Source organism: Erinaceus europaeus, chromosome 17 (genome assembly GCF_950295315.1).
Source record: "Erinaceus europaeus chromosome 17, mEriEur2.1, whole genome shotgun sequence".
In the NCBI taxonomy this organism is placed as follows: domain Eukaryota; kingdom Metazoa; phylum Chordata; class Mammalia; order Eulipotyphla; family Erinaceidae; genus Erinaceus; species Erinaceus europaeus.
Genome location: NC_080178.1, coordinates 12,649,862 through 12,666,522, shown reverse-complemented (window position 1 = coordinate 12,666,522; position 16,661 = coordinate 12,649,862). Strand labels below are relative to the sequence as shown.

At 39.3% G+C, this 16,661-nt stretch overlaps 1 protein-coding gene across 1 annotated transcript; it reads left to right on the top strand.

Moving 5' to 3' along the window:
• Window positions 1–1,328: 1,328 nt before the first annotated feature.
• LOC103116527 (olfactory receptor 5D13-like) lies at window positions 1,329–16,093 on the top strand. Its single transcript, XM_016189656.2, has 3 exons — window positions 1,329–1,389; window positions 13,017–13,089; window positions 15,118–16,093. The coding sequence occupies exons 1-3, from the start codon at window positions 1,329–1,331 to the stop codon at window positions 16,091–16,093; spliced, it is 1,110 nt and encodes a 369-aa protein (XP_016045142.1).
• Window positions 16,094–16,661: the final 568 nt, after the last annotated feature.

Here is a 16,661-nt window from a genome sequence, read left to right as displayed (position 1 = left end):
ACTATTTTATGAGAATTACTTATGTCTTCAACACCAAGATATTTGCGATTGATTTTCATAACTCTAACTTTTCCCTCTCCCATGTCCACTCAGTGGGTTTTCCATATATGAAATAAGATTTGGAAGAGAGGGAGAGGGAGAAAAATATACATATTCAGTTTTCAAGAGTTAGGAACAATTGTCAGAGTAGCATTTTGATACCTTTAATACTCAATAAGAAAGCATTATAGATACAAAGTGATCATATAAAGCATCTTATTCAAATAACAATTTGAATCCATCTCTGGGATCCAACTCTGGGTCATACACACACACATACACACACACACACACACACACACACACACACACACACAAAAAGCTAAGCTTCTGAAATGATCCCTAGTTTGAATTAATTTAATTCTCTAACTTTTCCCAGTATCTAAATCTTTGTGACTTAATGAAAAGAATCACAAGTTAAAATTTAATTAAATTTATTCTTCACATTTAACTTGCTGAAAATGAGTTGAGCAATTAAATTTTCTCAGCCTCATTTTCCTTACTGGTAAAGTGAAATCTTCCTTAGTCTAATGTATTGTACCTGTGAATCGTTGATTCATTTACTTATTTATTGAATGCCCTCACCAGGGCTTCACCTTTCAGGGCTGAATTTCACAGAGGCAGAGAATAGTGAGAGAGAGAAACAAGATGAAGTGTCATCTATTTACCTCCTTGGTGCAGTTCAAGGACCAAGCCAAGATGAGGTCTCTACAATGGAAGTCATGTATTCGACTGCTGAACCACTTCTCAGACCTCTCTACTACTCTTGTACGGTGACTTTTTAGTACTCAACATCTCAGTTATGTATTTTAGTTTAATTTTAAGTCAGCTATGAGGGCTAAAATAGATCTCAAAAGATATTATCTGGGTCTGAAGGAAGAGCCAGCAGCGAAGTGCTGGTAACAGTTGATATCTGGTTATCTTTCTCCTACACACACCAGAACTAGCCAGCAACAGCAACACAGGTTGCTGTCCCTCTTGTCTTCATTAAGATCATCTGAACTAATCCCACAACCACAGCTAAACGATCATTCTCCCAGAAAGGAGACCCTCCTGATTAACTCCCTTTATTCATTCAGGTCCTTGGTAAACAGTTTGAAACTTCCTAAACACATCTCCCTTCACATAATCTGGGCACATGGCAATCTCCTGTGTTTATCTAACAATTAGTATTCTTCCCTGGAATTCCTAACAGCTCGGCAGCAATGGAACTGGGGTCTTTGGCAATGTGCAGTAAGGTATTGTTCGATAGTATCAGCATCAACTCAATGCCTGCTGTTTTGGGATAGATGGCACAGGCTAATGCAGCCCAGCATGTAATGCTTACTCAAACACTCACTGACTCTTTTGGTAATTAAAGCTGTCTGCTCTGCTTGATACTGATTTTTTTTTTTTTTTTTTTTTTTGGTCAGATTGTAGCTTATCTCTCCTTGTGGTTTCTTGCCTTAGGGGTTACCCAAACATGCAGAATGAAACCTTACTATGATTTATCCTTCATGCGTTCTATCTCAGAGGAGCACACCACAAATCCACTGCTCCTGGTGGCCATTTTTTTACCTCCCCCATAGGCCAGAGAGAAAGTGAGAGGAGAAAGGAGAAAGTGAGAGGAGAAAGGAGAGAGAAAAATCGAAACCTACAGACCTGCTTCAATGCTTGTGAAGCGTCTCTGCAACAGGTGGGGAGCTGGGGGCTCAAACCCAGTTTCTTGCATGAGTCCTTATATGTAGTAGTACTGTGTGAGCTTAATCGGGTACACCACTGCCTGGCTTCCAGTCTCCTAATTTTATAGACAGTCCTAGTTTCGCTAGATTATAATAGAAAATATAGTATTTAAATACCGATAAAATTACAGACTACAAATATGACACATTCATATAGTTAACAGAAAGTAGGACAAACATTATATTATCACCTATACTTCTTGAGTTTTCCTTTGTAAATTTTCATTGTGTGTTGAGTGAATAGATTACTAACATTTTGTCTTACTTCTTCAAGTCATGAGGGAAAGTATCAGTTGTGTTTTAAATTTCTTTCTGCAAATTGCATAGAAAGGGTAAATTATAATGTATGGGTCATGAACAGCATCAAATCATGTAGTCAAGTAGAGAAGGTTATAGTTTAAAACATTTATTGTATGAAAATTATGGCAAGTGTTTTCTGATAAGCATTATTACACATTTATTATTAAATTTTATTTTGATTTCAAATGCTAAAAGTATGATTTCATCACTAATCTTGGATGACAAGTAAAAATAAGTGTCCGATTTACCTGGACTTAGTTTATATCTAAGGCATGTGTCATAACTCCCAGTCATCGTAGAGACATAGACTGAATCAATCAATACAGTAAGTATGTGTTGATAAATATCAGTGTGTAAATAATTTTACAGACAGAACTTACCTAAGTTTTCTAAGATAAGGTTAGCTTGAAGTCAAGAGTTTTTCTCCAGTTTTGTTTTAATATTCAGAAGAAGAAGAAACTGGTATCTTTATCATTTGCATTGGAAGCTCTTCATCTCTCTTAAAAAAGAAATATTTGATATTTAGATTTGATAAAAAAAATCAAAGGATAAAGAAACCAGGGACAACACACGATTCCTATCTAATACCCAAACAGTTTTACTGGGAAATATCCATCTTGCAGAGAGTTATAGTATTATCTCCATGAATTTGTAAATTCCCAAGGGTGCAATTTACCTAAGGGGAAGATGAACTTTGATCAAAAGATTATATCATCTTCCATTTTAACATAGAAATAATTGTGGGGAAACTCTAATGACCTAGAAGTAAAGGTAATAATGACCACAACTTAGAAGAAGTAGAAAAGAAGACTGAATTTCAGGTATAATGAAAACATAACTATTCCCTTGATATAGAGTTTGTGTGCAATGATGCATGTACATGAGAGGTTTTTGACTGTTCCAACTATTGTTGCCATTGCTGTTGTTGTTGTTGGATAGAACAGAGAGAAATGGAGAGAGGAAGGGAAGACAGAGAGAGGGAGAGAAAGATAGACACCTGCAGACCTGCTTCACAGCCTTTGATTTTAAGTACGATTATTTTTTAAAGGATTCTTATTTCATATACATATATATATATCCCTTTTCACTTGAGTATTTACTTATTATAAATAGAATGAAATAAACTGTAAATAACTTTTATGCCACAAGTTTTGTTAACGTGAAAATGCCAAGACCCAAAATCATCCTTTTAGTTCAAATATAATAAAAGATTAACAAATGTAAAAATTAAAGCTGAGCTGATGCTTGAAAATGGTAGAGACAATTTGTCATCATAGAAATAGTTTCCCTTTATTTATAAAAGGATCTAGGAAGGCTTTCAAGGGCTGAGATGGGATACGGAGTTCTGGTGGTGGGAATTGTGTGGAATTGTACCCCTCTTATCCTATGGTCTTATCAATATTTCCATTTTATAAATAAACCAAAAAGGATCTCATATACAGTGAATGATCTACAAGCTACATATAAACTCCGATCACTTTGTCTCTCTGTTTCTCTATTACATGTTCTCCTCAAGCATTAATAGTTTAGTGTCTTAATTTAAATTGTGGCGTCATGCTGCCATCTAGTGGATATTTTATTTTATTTTATTTTTATTTATTTATTTTTTTAAATAATTTATTTCTTTATTGGGGAATTAATGCTTTACATTCAACAGTAAATACAATAGTTTGTACGTGCATAACATTCCCCAGATTCCCATTTAACAATGCAAACCCCCACTATGGATATTGTGGATATTTTATATATTTCACTTTTTAAGAAAAAAAATCGTATTTTGAAAAGGATTTTGTAGTAGAGGACCTTGTCTCAGAAGAGGGATAAAGGTACCCCTTTTTATAAAATTTGATGGAAATACAAATGCAAAAATAAGAGATTCAAATTGGCATTGTTGGGGAAAAGCAAAGCCAAAATTCCCTTCTCAAATATTGAGTTAGGATAAACAAATAATATTGCCTCTTTGATTTTTTTTCTTTTTCTCAGCTTTGACTTATGATAGTACTGGGGATTGAACCTGGGACCTTGGATGCTTCAGACATGAATGTCATTTTACATAGCCATTATGCTCCATACCTCACCCATCTTGGGAATAATAACTAGTACTAGACTAGAATTTAAGATATTTACATCTCTTAAGTTAACTATTTACATTAACTCTACAACCATTTATTTAATAATATATTATATAATCTTATAATTCTTACAAGGTGGAGTTGATGGTGGAAAATTCCTTTAGCTTTTAGACATTTGAAAAGACTTTTATTTCTCCCTCATATTTGAAATGTGATTTTACAGGGTACAAGATCTGTGAATGGAATTCCCTATCCTTTATTATTTTGAATATATCATTCCACCTCCTTGCCTCAAAGGTTTGTGAAGAGAAATCTGATTAAAGCCTCTACATTTGTATGTTAATTCTTTCCTTTCCCTGGCAGCAGCAATATTTTTTTCTTGTCATTGAGTATTATTATTATTATTATTATTTTACCAGAGCACTACTCATCTCTGGCTTATGGTGGTGTGGGAATTGAACCTGGGAATATAAAGCCTCAGGCATGGGAGTCAATCTGCATAACCATTATGCTATCTAGTCCCACCAGTGTCACTGAATGTTGATAGTTTTATAATGATATGTCTTGGTGTTTGTCATTTTGCATTCATGTACCTGAACTGGAACCGCATTCAAAGCATCTTTCACACCTGGAAATTGAGTTTTTTTCTTTCTGACTTCCTAACTGCATAATGAACTCAGATTGAAGTTCTTCTTTCATGTTTTCTAATTTCTTAGAGAACTCAATTAGGAGCTATTCTTTTGTGATCCCTAACTCCTAAGTGAGATAGTCTTTCAACTTCTGGTTATGCTTCTCCATCTTATGATTACATTCTTAGAGATTCCTCATGATGAGCTTTCTCTAGTCTTTCTCCGATTGTCTCTCTATGTCTTTAATTTCTTGGAGCTCTTCTGTTCTATCTATCTGTTTTGTCATGTCTGGAAGTTTACTTTTGCTATTATTCTGTTTATGCCTTTATTGTTCTGGTTTCTGTTGGCTAGCAGGTGGTGCTATTATTGTGATCACCAAGACTCACTTTGTTTATACGCTGGGTGGTGGGGGCATGGGGTTGTATTTCTTGTTATTACCTTGACCTGTTTTGTACTCTGTGTGGTGTGTATATAAGGTTTCTCTGTATGATTTTAGTCTCAAACCAAGCCTCAGGGATTTGCTGCTTGGTGGCTGCTGTGTTCAGAGAAGCAGGGCTCAAGTTACTGGTTAGCTACCAGCTGCGACAAATGACCTTTATGTATGTCTGCCTTTGTTTGGTGACAGACTAGATTGCTTTTGCCCAGAAATGTCCTGTATCTTTGCCAGTAGTTAAGTAGGCTTAGAACCCCAAGGTCATGGATTAAAAGCTCATGGGTGGGGTCCAGGAGGTAATGCACCGGGTTAAGAACACATAGCGCAAAGTGCAAGGACTGACACAAGGATCCCAGTTTGAGCCCCCAGCTCCCCTCCTATAAGTGGGTCGCTTCATAAGCAGTGAAGCAGGTTGTGGGTGTCTTTCTCTCCCCTTCTCTATCTTGCCCTCCTCTCTCAATTTCTCTCTGTCTTGTACAACAACATCAATAATAATGGAAAAAAGATGACCTCCAGGAGCAGTGGATTCCTAGCATAAGCTCAGAGCTCCAGCGATATACCTGGAGGCAAAAAACCAAAAAAATTTCCTAGGTTCCCCCCTCTCTCACAGCCAGCACTGTGTGTTACCTTGACCCTGAGAAGAGGGAAAATGGTGCTTCCATCTGCCAGAGCTCTTGACTTCTGTGTGTTTGACTTTGATCCTACACCCCTTCTCACCTCAGTCATGCACAAGAGTACCCACCTGAGGCTGCAGTACTTCTGCAGATGTATCAGCTGTAGTTTATGAGGTTAATTAAGTTTGATACTTGTAGATATTTGATGTTTATGGGGGAGAGTCTGCTCTGTTCACTATTGCTCCATGGCCATTCTTCCCAGAAGTTCTTAAAACTACGTTTTCTAAAGAATCAAGGTCTCTGCATCACCAGTGAGAAGACATCTAATCAATTATCTAATAATCTAAGACACTGCGTAATAAAGAAGCTCGTTTATTTTTTAAAATATTTTATTTATTTATTAATGAGAAAGATAGGAGAGAGAAAAAGTACCAGACATCACTCTGGTACATGTGCTGCCAGGGATTCAACTCAGGACTTCATGCTTGAGAGTCTAGTGCTTTAGCCACTGTGCCACCGGACCACATCAAGAGGTTAGTTTCTTACATGGATTTGGAAACTATGACCCACAAAATAAATACAGTTTACTATATTTTTTGCCAATTGAAAAAAATAATTTGTGGTCTGAGGAGATAGTTTAATGGTGATACAAATAACTGTCATAGTTGAGTCTCTGAATTTCCAGGATCAGTCCTCAGTACCAATGTAAGTCAGAGCTGAATCATGCTTATTTTTTGGTCTATGTTTTGCTTATGGATATATTCATTCACTACTTACAATACTCAATAGTTAGCATCAAAGCATCTGGTCCACAGAATTGTATGAATTGTAACCCTCTTATCCTACAATCTTTATTAATCATTATTAAATCACCAGTAATAAATTTTTAAAAAGAAGTTGAAAAATAAGAAAACACAAAGTAGAACTTGGACTGGGTTTGGTGTATTGTGCCAAAGTAAAGGACTCTGGGATGGTGGTAAGGGTTCAGGTTCTGAATATGATGGCAGAGGAGGACCTGGAGGGGGTTGAATTGTTATGTGGAAAACTGAGGAAATGTTAGGCATGTACAAACATTTTATTTTTGTTACTGTATTTTATTTTTGAATGTAAGCCATTAATCCTCCCAATAAAAAGAAAATCTGGTCCACAAACCACAAAATATCAAGGACATGGTCTTTACAGAAAATTTTGTTGATAGCTGTCATTAAAGTTAAGCTGTTGATTCAGGTGGCTTTATGTTAAGATATGGTAGCTGTAAAAACTGGGAAAATTGTGCAGTGGAATCACACAGGACTTACTTTTTTTTTTTTTTAATTTAAGCAAGGAGACATTAACAAAATCATAGGATGGGGGTGGGGGTACAACTCAACACAGTTCCTGCCACCCAATCTCCATATCCCATCCCCTCCCCAATAGCTTTCCCATTCTCTATCCCTCTAGGAGCATGGTGGGAGGTCTGCCTTCTGAAATTGCTTCCCCGCTGAACACGGGCGTTGACTGGTCGGTTCATACTCCCAGTCTGCCTCTCTCTTTCCCTAGTAGGGTGAGTCTCTGGAGAAGCAGAGCTCCAGGACGCATTGGTGGGGTCTTCAGTCCAGGGAAGCCTGGCCGGCATCCTGATGACATCTGGAACCTGGTGGCTGAAAAGAGAGTAAACATACAAAGCAAAACAAATTGTTGAAGAATCATGGACCCAAAGGTTGGAATAGTGGAGATGAAGTGTTGGGGGGTTACTCACTGAAAACTCTACTGTATTACTGCTTTCAGGTATATATTTGCCCTAGTTTATGGATATCTGTGAACATATGCTTTATCTCTCGGAACCTGGTCTATATCTAGGTTTTGGGACTTTGTTAGGAAGTGAACCACCTGGGATGGAATTAGAGAATACTATGAAAGGAAAGATCTCACCCGAGTGATGAAGCTGAAGAGTTGTCATTCCACATCTGAAGTCTCTGGACACAGTCTGAGCAGAAGCATGTTGAGGTGGCAGTCATTGCGTTGATTAGGTTGCGATCAGCAGATGCACTATTATTTGATAAGAATTGGGAGAAGCATACGGGAAAGTGGGCCCTACCCTAGGGTCCCAGGACTGGGGGAAGTTTAGGCTCTATAGTGGAAATGTGAGGTTCCTGCTATCTTAGGGTTCAAGAAGACCATGGATAGTTATTGCTATCATAACATTATTTGGTAATTGGGTTAACTTTGAGAAGTCCCTTTGTTAGACATACAATCAATTTTTTCCCCTCTCATATTAATTAAATAGTGATTTATATGACTACACTTTAATAGGAGTGTACATAAACACCATTCCCACCACCAAAAGATTGTGTCCCATCCCACCCACCCACCCGCCAACGGCCCAGGAAGCCACCCTCCCCCTCACCACAGGGTTTTTACTTTGGTGCCCTACTTTCAATTTAGTCAGATCCTGCTTTTAGTTTCCCTTTCTGATTTTCTTTCTCAACTTCTGTTGATGAGTGGGATCATCCCATACTCATCTTTATCTTTCTGACTTAGCTCACTTAACATAATTCCTTCTAGCTCTGACCAAGATGGGTCAGAGAAGTTGAGTTCATTGTTCTTAGTAGCTGCATAGTATTCCATTGTGTATATAGACCACAGCTTGCTCAGCCACTCATCTGTTGTTGGGCACCTGGGTTTCTTCCAGGTTTTAGCTATTATGAATTGTGCTGCTATGAACATAGGTGTTTGGTTGGGTTTTATGGAGTCCTTGGGGTATATCCCCAGGAGAGAAATCACTGGGTCATATGAAAGGTCCATGTCTAGCCTTGTGAGAGTTCTCCAGACTGCTCTCCACAGAGGCTGGACCAATTTACATTCCCACCAGCAGTGCAAAAGGCTTCCTCTGTCTCCACAGCCTCTCCAACATTTGTTGCTGCTGTCCTTTTTGATGTATGCCATTCTCACAGGAGTGAGGTGGTATCTTAGTGTTGTCTTAATTTGCATTTCTCTGACAATCAGAGACCTGGAGCAGTTTTTCATATATTTGTTAGCCTTTCAGATCTCCTCTGGAGTGAATGTTCTGTTCATATCCTCTGCCCATTTTGGGATGGGGTCATTTGCTTTTTTGGTGCTAAGTTTGCTGAGCTCTTCGTATATTTTTGTGATTAGTTTCTTGTCTGATGTATGGCATGTAAAGATCTTCCCCCATTCTGTGAGGGGTCTCTTTGTTTGTGTGATAGTTTCTTTGGCTGTGCAGAAGCTTTTCAATTTGATATAGTCCCATTTGTTTGTTTCTACTTTAGTCTTCCTTGCAATTGGGTTTGTTTCATCCACACAGGACTTACATGAGAGAGGCTCTCTGTTCAATCCCAGCACCACCGTATTTCAACTGAGAATGTTCTGACTGAGAAAGAAAAAGTTCATTCTTTTTTGGTCCAATAAACTTATCATCCTTCCAATCAACAAAACCAAGAGAACTGCAGGTGACTCACTTGGTAGAGTGTACATGTTAGCATGAATGAGGACCTACGTTCAAGTCCTGGGCCACCATATGGGGGGACCTGCAGAAAATAGGCTTCATGAGTGGTAAAGAAGTGCTTGGTATCTCTTTGTCTCACTTTTCCTCTCTTTTTCTCTGTATCATAAACGGTATCTACAGGGTATAATATATATATTTTTTTTTCATGATTTTTAATAGTCCAAACTTAGAAGCAACCCAAATGCCCAATGACAGATGAGTGGCTAAGAAGTGTAAATATATAAGATAGAGTACTATTCCACTCTTAAAAATGAAGGCATTTCTTACCTCGTTTTGTATGGAGTTCGGAGGAATTATATTAAGTGAGATAATCTGGAAAGAGATGATCTTACTTATATTAAGAAGCAGAGACAAGGGGATGAGGGGTAGCACAGTAGCTTAAGTGCACAGGGCATAAAGCTCAAGGACCAGGGTAGAATCCCGGTTTGAGCCCCCAGCTCCCCACCTGCAGAGGAGCTGCTTCACAAGCAGTGAAACAGGTCTGCAGGTGTCTATCTTTCTCTCCTCCTCTCTCTAATTTCTCTCTGTCCTACCCAACAACAACAGCTATAACAACAATAACAATAACAATAAGGGCAATAAAATGGGAAAAATAATCTCCAGGAGCAGTGGATTTGTAGCGCTGGCACCATGCCCCAGTGATAACCCTGAAGGCAAAAAAAAAAAAAAAAAAAAGAAAGAAAGAAAATACAGGGGTCAAGTGATGGCACTTGATAGAACACAGGTGTTCGTGATGCCAGTATGAGGACTGAAGCTCCTTATCCCCACCTGTAAGCAAGAAACTTCACTGGATAGGGCTGCAGATGTCTATTTCTCTTGCTCTGTTTCTCCCAGTTTCCCCCCTTCCGTATCTCTCTGTGTGTAAAAAAGAAAAAGAATAGGAAGAAAAGAAGAGAAAAAAAAGGAAAAAGAAAAAAGCCGGGAGTCAGGCAGTAGCGCAGCAGGTTAAGCACACGTGGACCGAAGCGCAAGGACCGGCTTAAGGATCTGGGTTCGATCCCCCGGCTCCCTAACTCCAAGGGAGTCACTTCACAGGGGGTGAAGTAGGTCTGCAGTTGTCTTTCTCCCCCCCTCTCTGCCTTCCCCTCCTCTCTCTATCTTTCTCTGTCCTAACAATAATGACATAATAACAACAATAATAACTACAACAACAATAAAAAAAAAGAAGTCAGGAGTGGTGGATTTGGTGTCTAAACAATGAGTGTTAGCAATAACGCTGGTAGCAAATGAAAATAAAAGGGCGTGGGAGAAGGAAAAGGAAAGACAAGAAACAAGGACTGAAAAGGGAAACTTGGACTGGTCATAGTATATCGAACTAAAGCAAAGGACTCTGGGAAGGAGGGGATAGGAATGACTAGAGAGGGGGTCAGGTTGCAGAGACAGAAAGGACCTAAGTTGCTGGGGCTGAGTGTGATTTGCAGACACCTTTCAGAGGAAAGATGAAAAGTTGTACCCATATCAATGGTTCTATAAATTACTAACACCTTTAAGGAAATTATTTGGGGGAATAAAAATAACTATAAATGGAAAATATGAGCACTTTTGAACTTTTAATAAAAATGTAAACATTGACTTGCAAATGCTCAGGTTAGTAATCACACAAATTATATACTCTTAAGAAAATCGGGAGCTGGGCAGTAGCTTAGCAGGTTAAGTGTACATAGTAAGAAGCGCAAAGACCAGGGATCCACACCTACAGGGAAGTCGCTTCACAGGCAGTGAAGCAGGTCTGAAGGTGTCTGTCTTTTTCTCCTCCTCTCTGTCTTCCCCTCCTCTCTTGCTTTGTTTCTGTCCTACCCAACAACAACAACAGCAGCAATGGCAACAATAACAATAACGACAACAACAGGGCAATAAAATGGAAAATAAAAGACCTCCAGGATTTTCAGTGTAGGCACAGAGCCCAAGCAATAAGCCTGGAGGCAAAAAAAAAAAAAAAAAAAAAGATGTGCTTTTTAAAAATAGGAATGAAACTTACAATGCTTGTTAAAGAAAGAATGGGAACCTACAGCCCCACCAACATGTCCTGGAGCTCCGCTTCCCCAGAGCACCACCCCACTAGGGAAAGAGAGAGGCAGACTGGGAGTATGGATTGACCAGTCAACACCCATGTTCAGCAGGGAAGCAATTACAGAAGCCAGACCTTCCACCTTCCACAATGATCTTGAGTCCTACTCCCAGAGGAATAAAGAATAGGAAAGCTATCAGGAGAGGGGATGAGATATGGAATTCTGGTAGTGGGAATTGTGTGGAGTTGTACCCCTCTTATCCTATAGTTTTGTCAATGTTTCCTTTTTTATAAGTAAAATTAAAAAAAAAAGAATGGGAACCTAACTATAATATGAGATGTATTGTGATACTTTCTTTTCCGATACACACTGATATGTACACACACACACACACACACACACACACACACACACACACACACGGTATGGTAGGTCAAGAAAAACAGGACCCAGTAAAATAGTCTACTTGGATAGTGGGCTGCTTTGCCACATCTGCATCCCAGGTTTGATCCCAAGCCCACTGTACCGATAGAAGCTTTAGTGCTGTGGACACTTTCACTTCTCCCTCTGCCTTTCTCCATGTCAGTCAGAGAGAAAAAAATAAGTAAAGAGGGAGGGATGGAGGAGAAAAGGGAAGGAGAGAGAGAGGGAAAGGAAGGAAGGGAGAGATGGGGAGAGAGAGAAAGGGAGAGAGAGAGAGAGAGGAAATGGGGAGTGAAAGAGAGAGGAAAAAAGAAAGTAAACATTAAGCAGTATCTCTGGTTAGTGCTCTATAACTGGCTTTTTCTTGTACATTTTCAAAAACAAAGCATATTAAGTCTGATTCAACACTGTTCAAATAAATTCATATATTCCATTTGCTGGTGAAAATATTCCCCAATCTCTGGAGAAGTAACATGCAACCAAAACATCACATGGGACATTGTTTGATCTAATTGTTCTGTGATCTCCAATGCAAAACTCTATGATATCCTCTGGGGTTAACATCCCTAAGGCCTTGGTGACGTATATTGTGACACAGGTTGGCGTTGAGTCTACCTTTGGTCTACCTTTCTCTCTATCATCCCTGTGTATATTTTTTAAATGTTGAAGGGTGTTGTTAAAATTTCGGAGGCTCTTGCCGGGCCGGCTAGCTTCACGGTGGTGAACAGAGACGCGGAGACAACGGCTGGGCAGGGAAGCTGTATTTCTTTATTCAGGAGGAACTATTCATAAACTAAGACAAACTAATCACCAAACAGAACTCTGCTCTCTTTGCGGCGGCGCAAGCACTCTTTCTCTTACTCTGGAACTCAGGAACCCAGGAACTCTGTCTCTCTGGCACTCTCTCTTACTCTGTAACCCTGAAACTCTCGAACTCAGGAACTCAAGAACTCTCGGACTCAGGAACCCTCTCTTACTCTCGAACTCTGAAACTCTCGCACCCTCGCACTCTCGAACTCCGGACCTCAGGAACTCTGTCACTCGGGGAACTCAGGAACCCTCTCCCAGGGTCCCTTGGGGCGGGGCCAAGCAGGCCCGTGAAATTAACAGGACTCATCCAATTCTCTTGGAGGGGGAGGGCTAGAACAAGCCAATGTAAAGCATACGACAGAAGGGAATTTGTCTTGTAAGATGTATTTAAAAAAAAACCCTATAGATCCTCAGTGTTTTTTTTTTTCAGGTTTGTTTTTTGCATTAAAATTATTTTTCAGGCATTATCCTGGATTGCTTTGATCTTAAAAGGCAGCTCCAGCAAATGAATAAGTCAAGTGATTCAATACTCGGGTGAGTGGATATTATTTCTTTTTTTTTATTGATGTCATCATTGTTAGATAGGACAGAGAGAAATGGAGAGAGAAGAGGAAGACAGAGAGAGGGAGAGAAAGACAGACACTTGCAGACCTGCTTCACCGCCTGTGACTCCCCTGCAGGTGGGGAGCCAGGGGCTCAAACTAGGATCCTTACACAGGTCTTTACGCTTATGCCACATATGCTTAACCTGTTGTGCTACCACCTCACTCCCTACTTATTTATTTATTTCAGGTAAAATTAGTTTTTTATTTCTTTATTGGGGGATTAATGTTTTGAATTTGACAATATTATTTCATTTTAAAAGGATATTTACATAATCTAATTATAATAACAGGAGACAAAAACATGCTTATGACAATCAGGACTCATAGTTCAGTTGTTCAAAAATGTTTGATTTCCAATTGCTCACATAAGTAACATTATCAATCGCTAACCTACCTGACTAGGAAATATGTTCAGTTTTTTTTTAATCACAATACACTCATTTGATTTCTTTCTCTCTAATATTTTATTTTTTTACTTATCAAAAAGGAAACATTGACAAAACCATAGGATAAGTGGGGTGCAACTTCACACAATTCCCACAACCAGATCTCCGTATCCCATCCTCTCTCCAGATAGCTTTCCTGTTCTTTATCCCTCTGGGAGAATGGACCCAAGGTCATTGTGGGATGCAGAAGGTGGAAGGTCTGGCTTCTGTAATTGCTTCCCCACTGAACATGGGCGTTGACAGGTCAATCCATACTCCCAGCCTACCTCTCTCTTTCCCTAGTGGGGTAGTGCTCTGGGGAAGCGGAGCTCCAGGACACATTGGTGGGGTTGTCTGTTCAGGGAAGTCTGGTTGGCATCATGCTAGCATCTGGAACCTGGTGGTTGAAGAGAGAGTTAACAGACAAAGTCAAACAAATTGTTGACTAATCTTAGACCTAAAGGCTGGAATAGTTCAGATGAAGAGTTGGGGGGGTCCTCCATTTTGTGGATAGCTAGTAGGCATATTTTAGTTATATTCTAAAGAGCCTGTGGCTATACTAGTTTTTTTTTTTTTCCCCTGAGCCTGAAATCTGATATGCCAGTGGATCCAGGTTATTGTCTGGGGAGATGATGCCATGTTTTTTTTTTTTTTTTTTGCCTCCAGGTTTATTACTCAGTGCCTGCACTACGAATCCACTGCTCCTGGAGGCCATTTTTCCCATTTTGATACCTTTTTTTTTTACATTTAATTTATTTTCCCTTTTGTTGTCCTTGGTTTTTATTGTTGTTGTAGTTATTATTGTTGTTATTATTGATGCCGCCGTTGTTGGATAGGACAGAGAGAAACGGAGAGAGCAGGGGAAGACAGAAAGGGGGAGAGAAAGATAGACACCTGCAGACCTGCTACCCCACTTGTGAAGAGACTCCGCTGCAGGTGGGGAGCCAGGGAGTTGAAATGGGATCCTATGCTGGTCCTTGCACTTTGAGCCACGTGCGCTTAACCTGCTGCTACCACTCACTCCCAATGTGCATTTTTTTTTTTTTGGAAACAAGTGCTTCATCAGTGCGCCATCACCCAGCCCCATGAGAGTTTTTATTCCATAACCATCATGCTATTTCCCCAGTCCCTGGACATGCTTTCTTATGAAATTCCCTGTATTATGCTATTTTTAAAAATGCAGTACTTTTTAAAATTTACTTATTTTTACTTTATTTACTAAATAGAGACAGCTAGAAATCAAGAGGGAAGGGGATATTAGAGAGGGAGAGAGAGAGACACCTGTAAGACTACTTCACTACTTGCAAAGCTTTCACCCTGCAGGTGGGGACCAGGGACTCGAACATGGGTCCTTGTGCATTGTAGCATGTGCTCAACCAGCTACTCCACCACCTGGCTGGCTTAGCCTATACTTTTAGTATTAATGAATTTCAGTTTTTGTGTTAATGTAACTGTCGAAGCCAACGAACTTCCCAAATAATTAGCTCAACATTGTCTAACTTTATTCCAACTATTTCAATTTGTCTTTTTAGTCTAGTGAATCAACTGTTCATTGTTATCCACAGGAACCAGGAAAACCAGAGCACTGAAGTCACTTTCATTCTCTTGGGATTCTCAGAATACCCAGATCTCCAGCTGCCCCTGTTCCTCTTATTCCTGACCATCTACACAGTCACTGTGCTGGGGAACCTGGGCATGATACTGATTATCAGGATCAACCCCAAACTCCACGTCCCAATGTACTTCTTCCTCAGTCATTTGTCCTTCCTTGATTTCTGTTACTTTACAGTGGTTACACCCAAACTGCTAGAAAACCTGGTTGTCGAAGACAGAACCATCTCCTTCTCAGGATGCATCTCTCAGTTCTTCTTTGCTTGCACGTGTGTAGTGACAGAAATGGTCATGTTGGCAGTGATGGCCTATGACAGGTTTGTAGCAGTCTGTAACCCCCTGCTCTACACCACTGCAATGTCCTTCAGGCTCTGCTCCTTGCTGGTGGGGGCATCGTATTCTTGGGGTATAGTGTGTTCTTTGATTCTTACTTACTTTCTACTGCAATTATCCTACAGAGGAAAGAATATCATAAGAAACTTTGTCTGTGAGCATGCTGCCATTGTCTCTGTGTCCTACTCTGACCCCTACATCAGCCAGCAGATCATCTTAATCTTTGCATCCATCAACGAAATAAGCAGCCTGATGATCATCCTTACATCCTATGTGTTCATTTTCATCACTGTTATGAGGATGCCCTCAACTGGGAGCCGTCAGAAAGCCTTCTCCACATGTGCCTCCCACCTGACCGCCATCACCATCTTCCATGGGACTATCCTTTTCCTCTACTGTGTTCCCAACTCCAAGAGCTCCTGGCTCTTGGTCAAGGTGGGTTCTGTTTTTTACACAGTTGTCATTCCCATGTTGAACCCACTGATCTACAGCCTCAGGAATAAAGATGTAAAAGAGACAGTCAGGAAGTTAGTCAGTACTAGATTGCTCTGTGATAAGCCTTAAAACTGGAAATAACAGTGTTTGAGAGTGTTGGTAAGAGTTGTTCAAACTCATACAAACTCATACACGAACATTGCTACTGATTTGTAATGACTTATAACTGGCATCCCATTATCTGCTCACACTAATATTTAGTGAAACTAATCTTAAAAATTAGGAAAGAGTTGTATTTAAACTAAAATTGTAACAAATATTGCATTAATAAACCATGTATATATAATTGTATCACGTGCAGGTCAAAATAGCAACTCAATTTAGGCTATGTAACATCTGAGTTAAACTGTCTGAAGAGTTATCACTTATGTGATAAATATAAAATATAAATATAAATATAAAAGCATATAAATATAAATATAAAATATAAGCATAAATATAAGTATAAAAGCATATATTAGTAACCAAAAAACCAAAATCACACATATATTTTGAGGTTGATTTAATTTCATTAAAGTCATTTTGTATAGCTGAATTTTAGATGATTATTTGAGGAAGTAGACTAAGAACCTTTTACATTTTTTATTATCTTTTTTACTTATTGAATAGAGATAGCCAGGGTGGAGAAGAAAGTGAG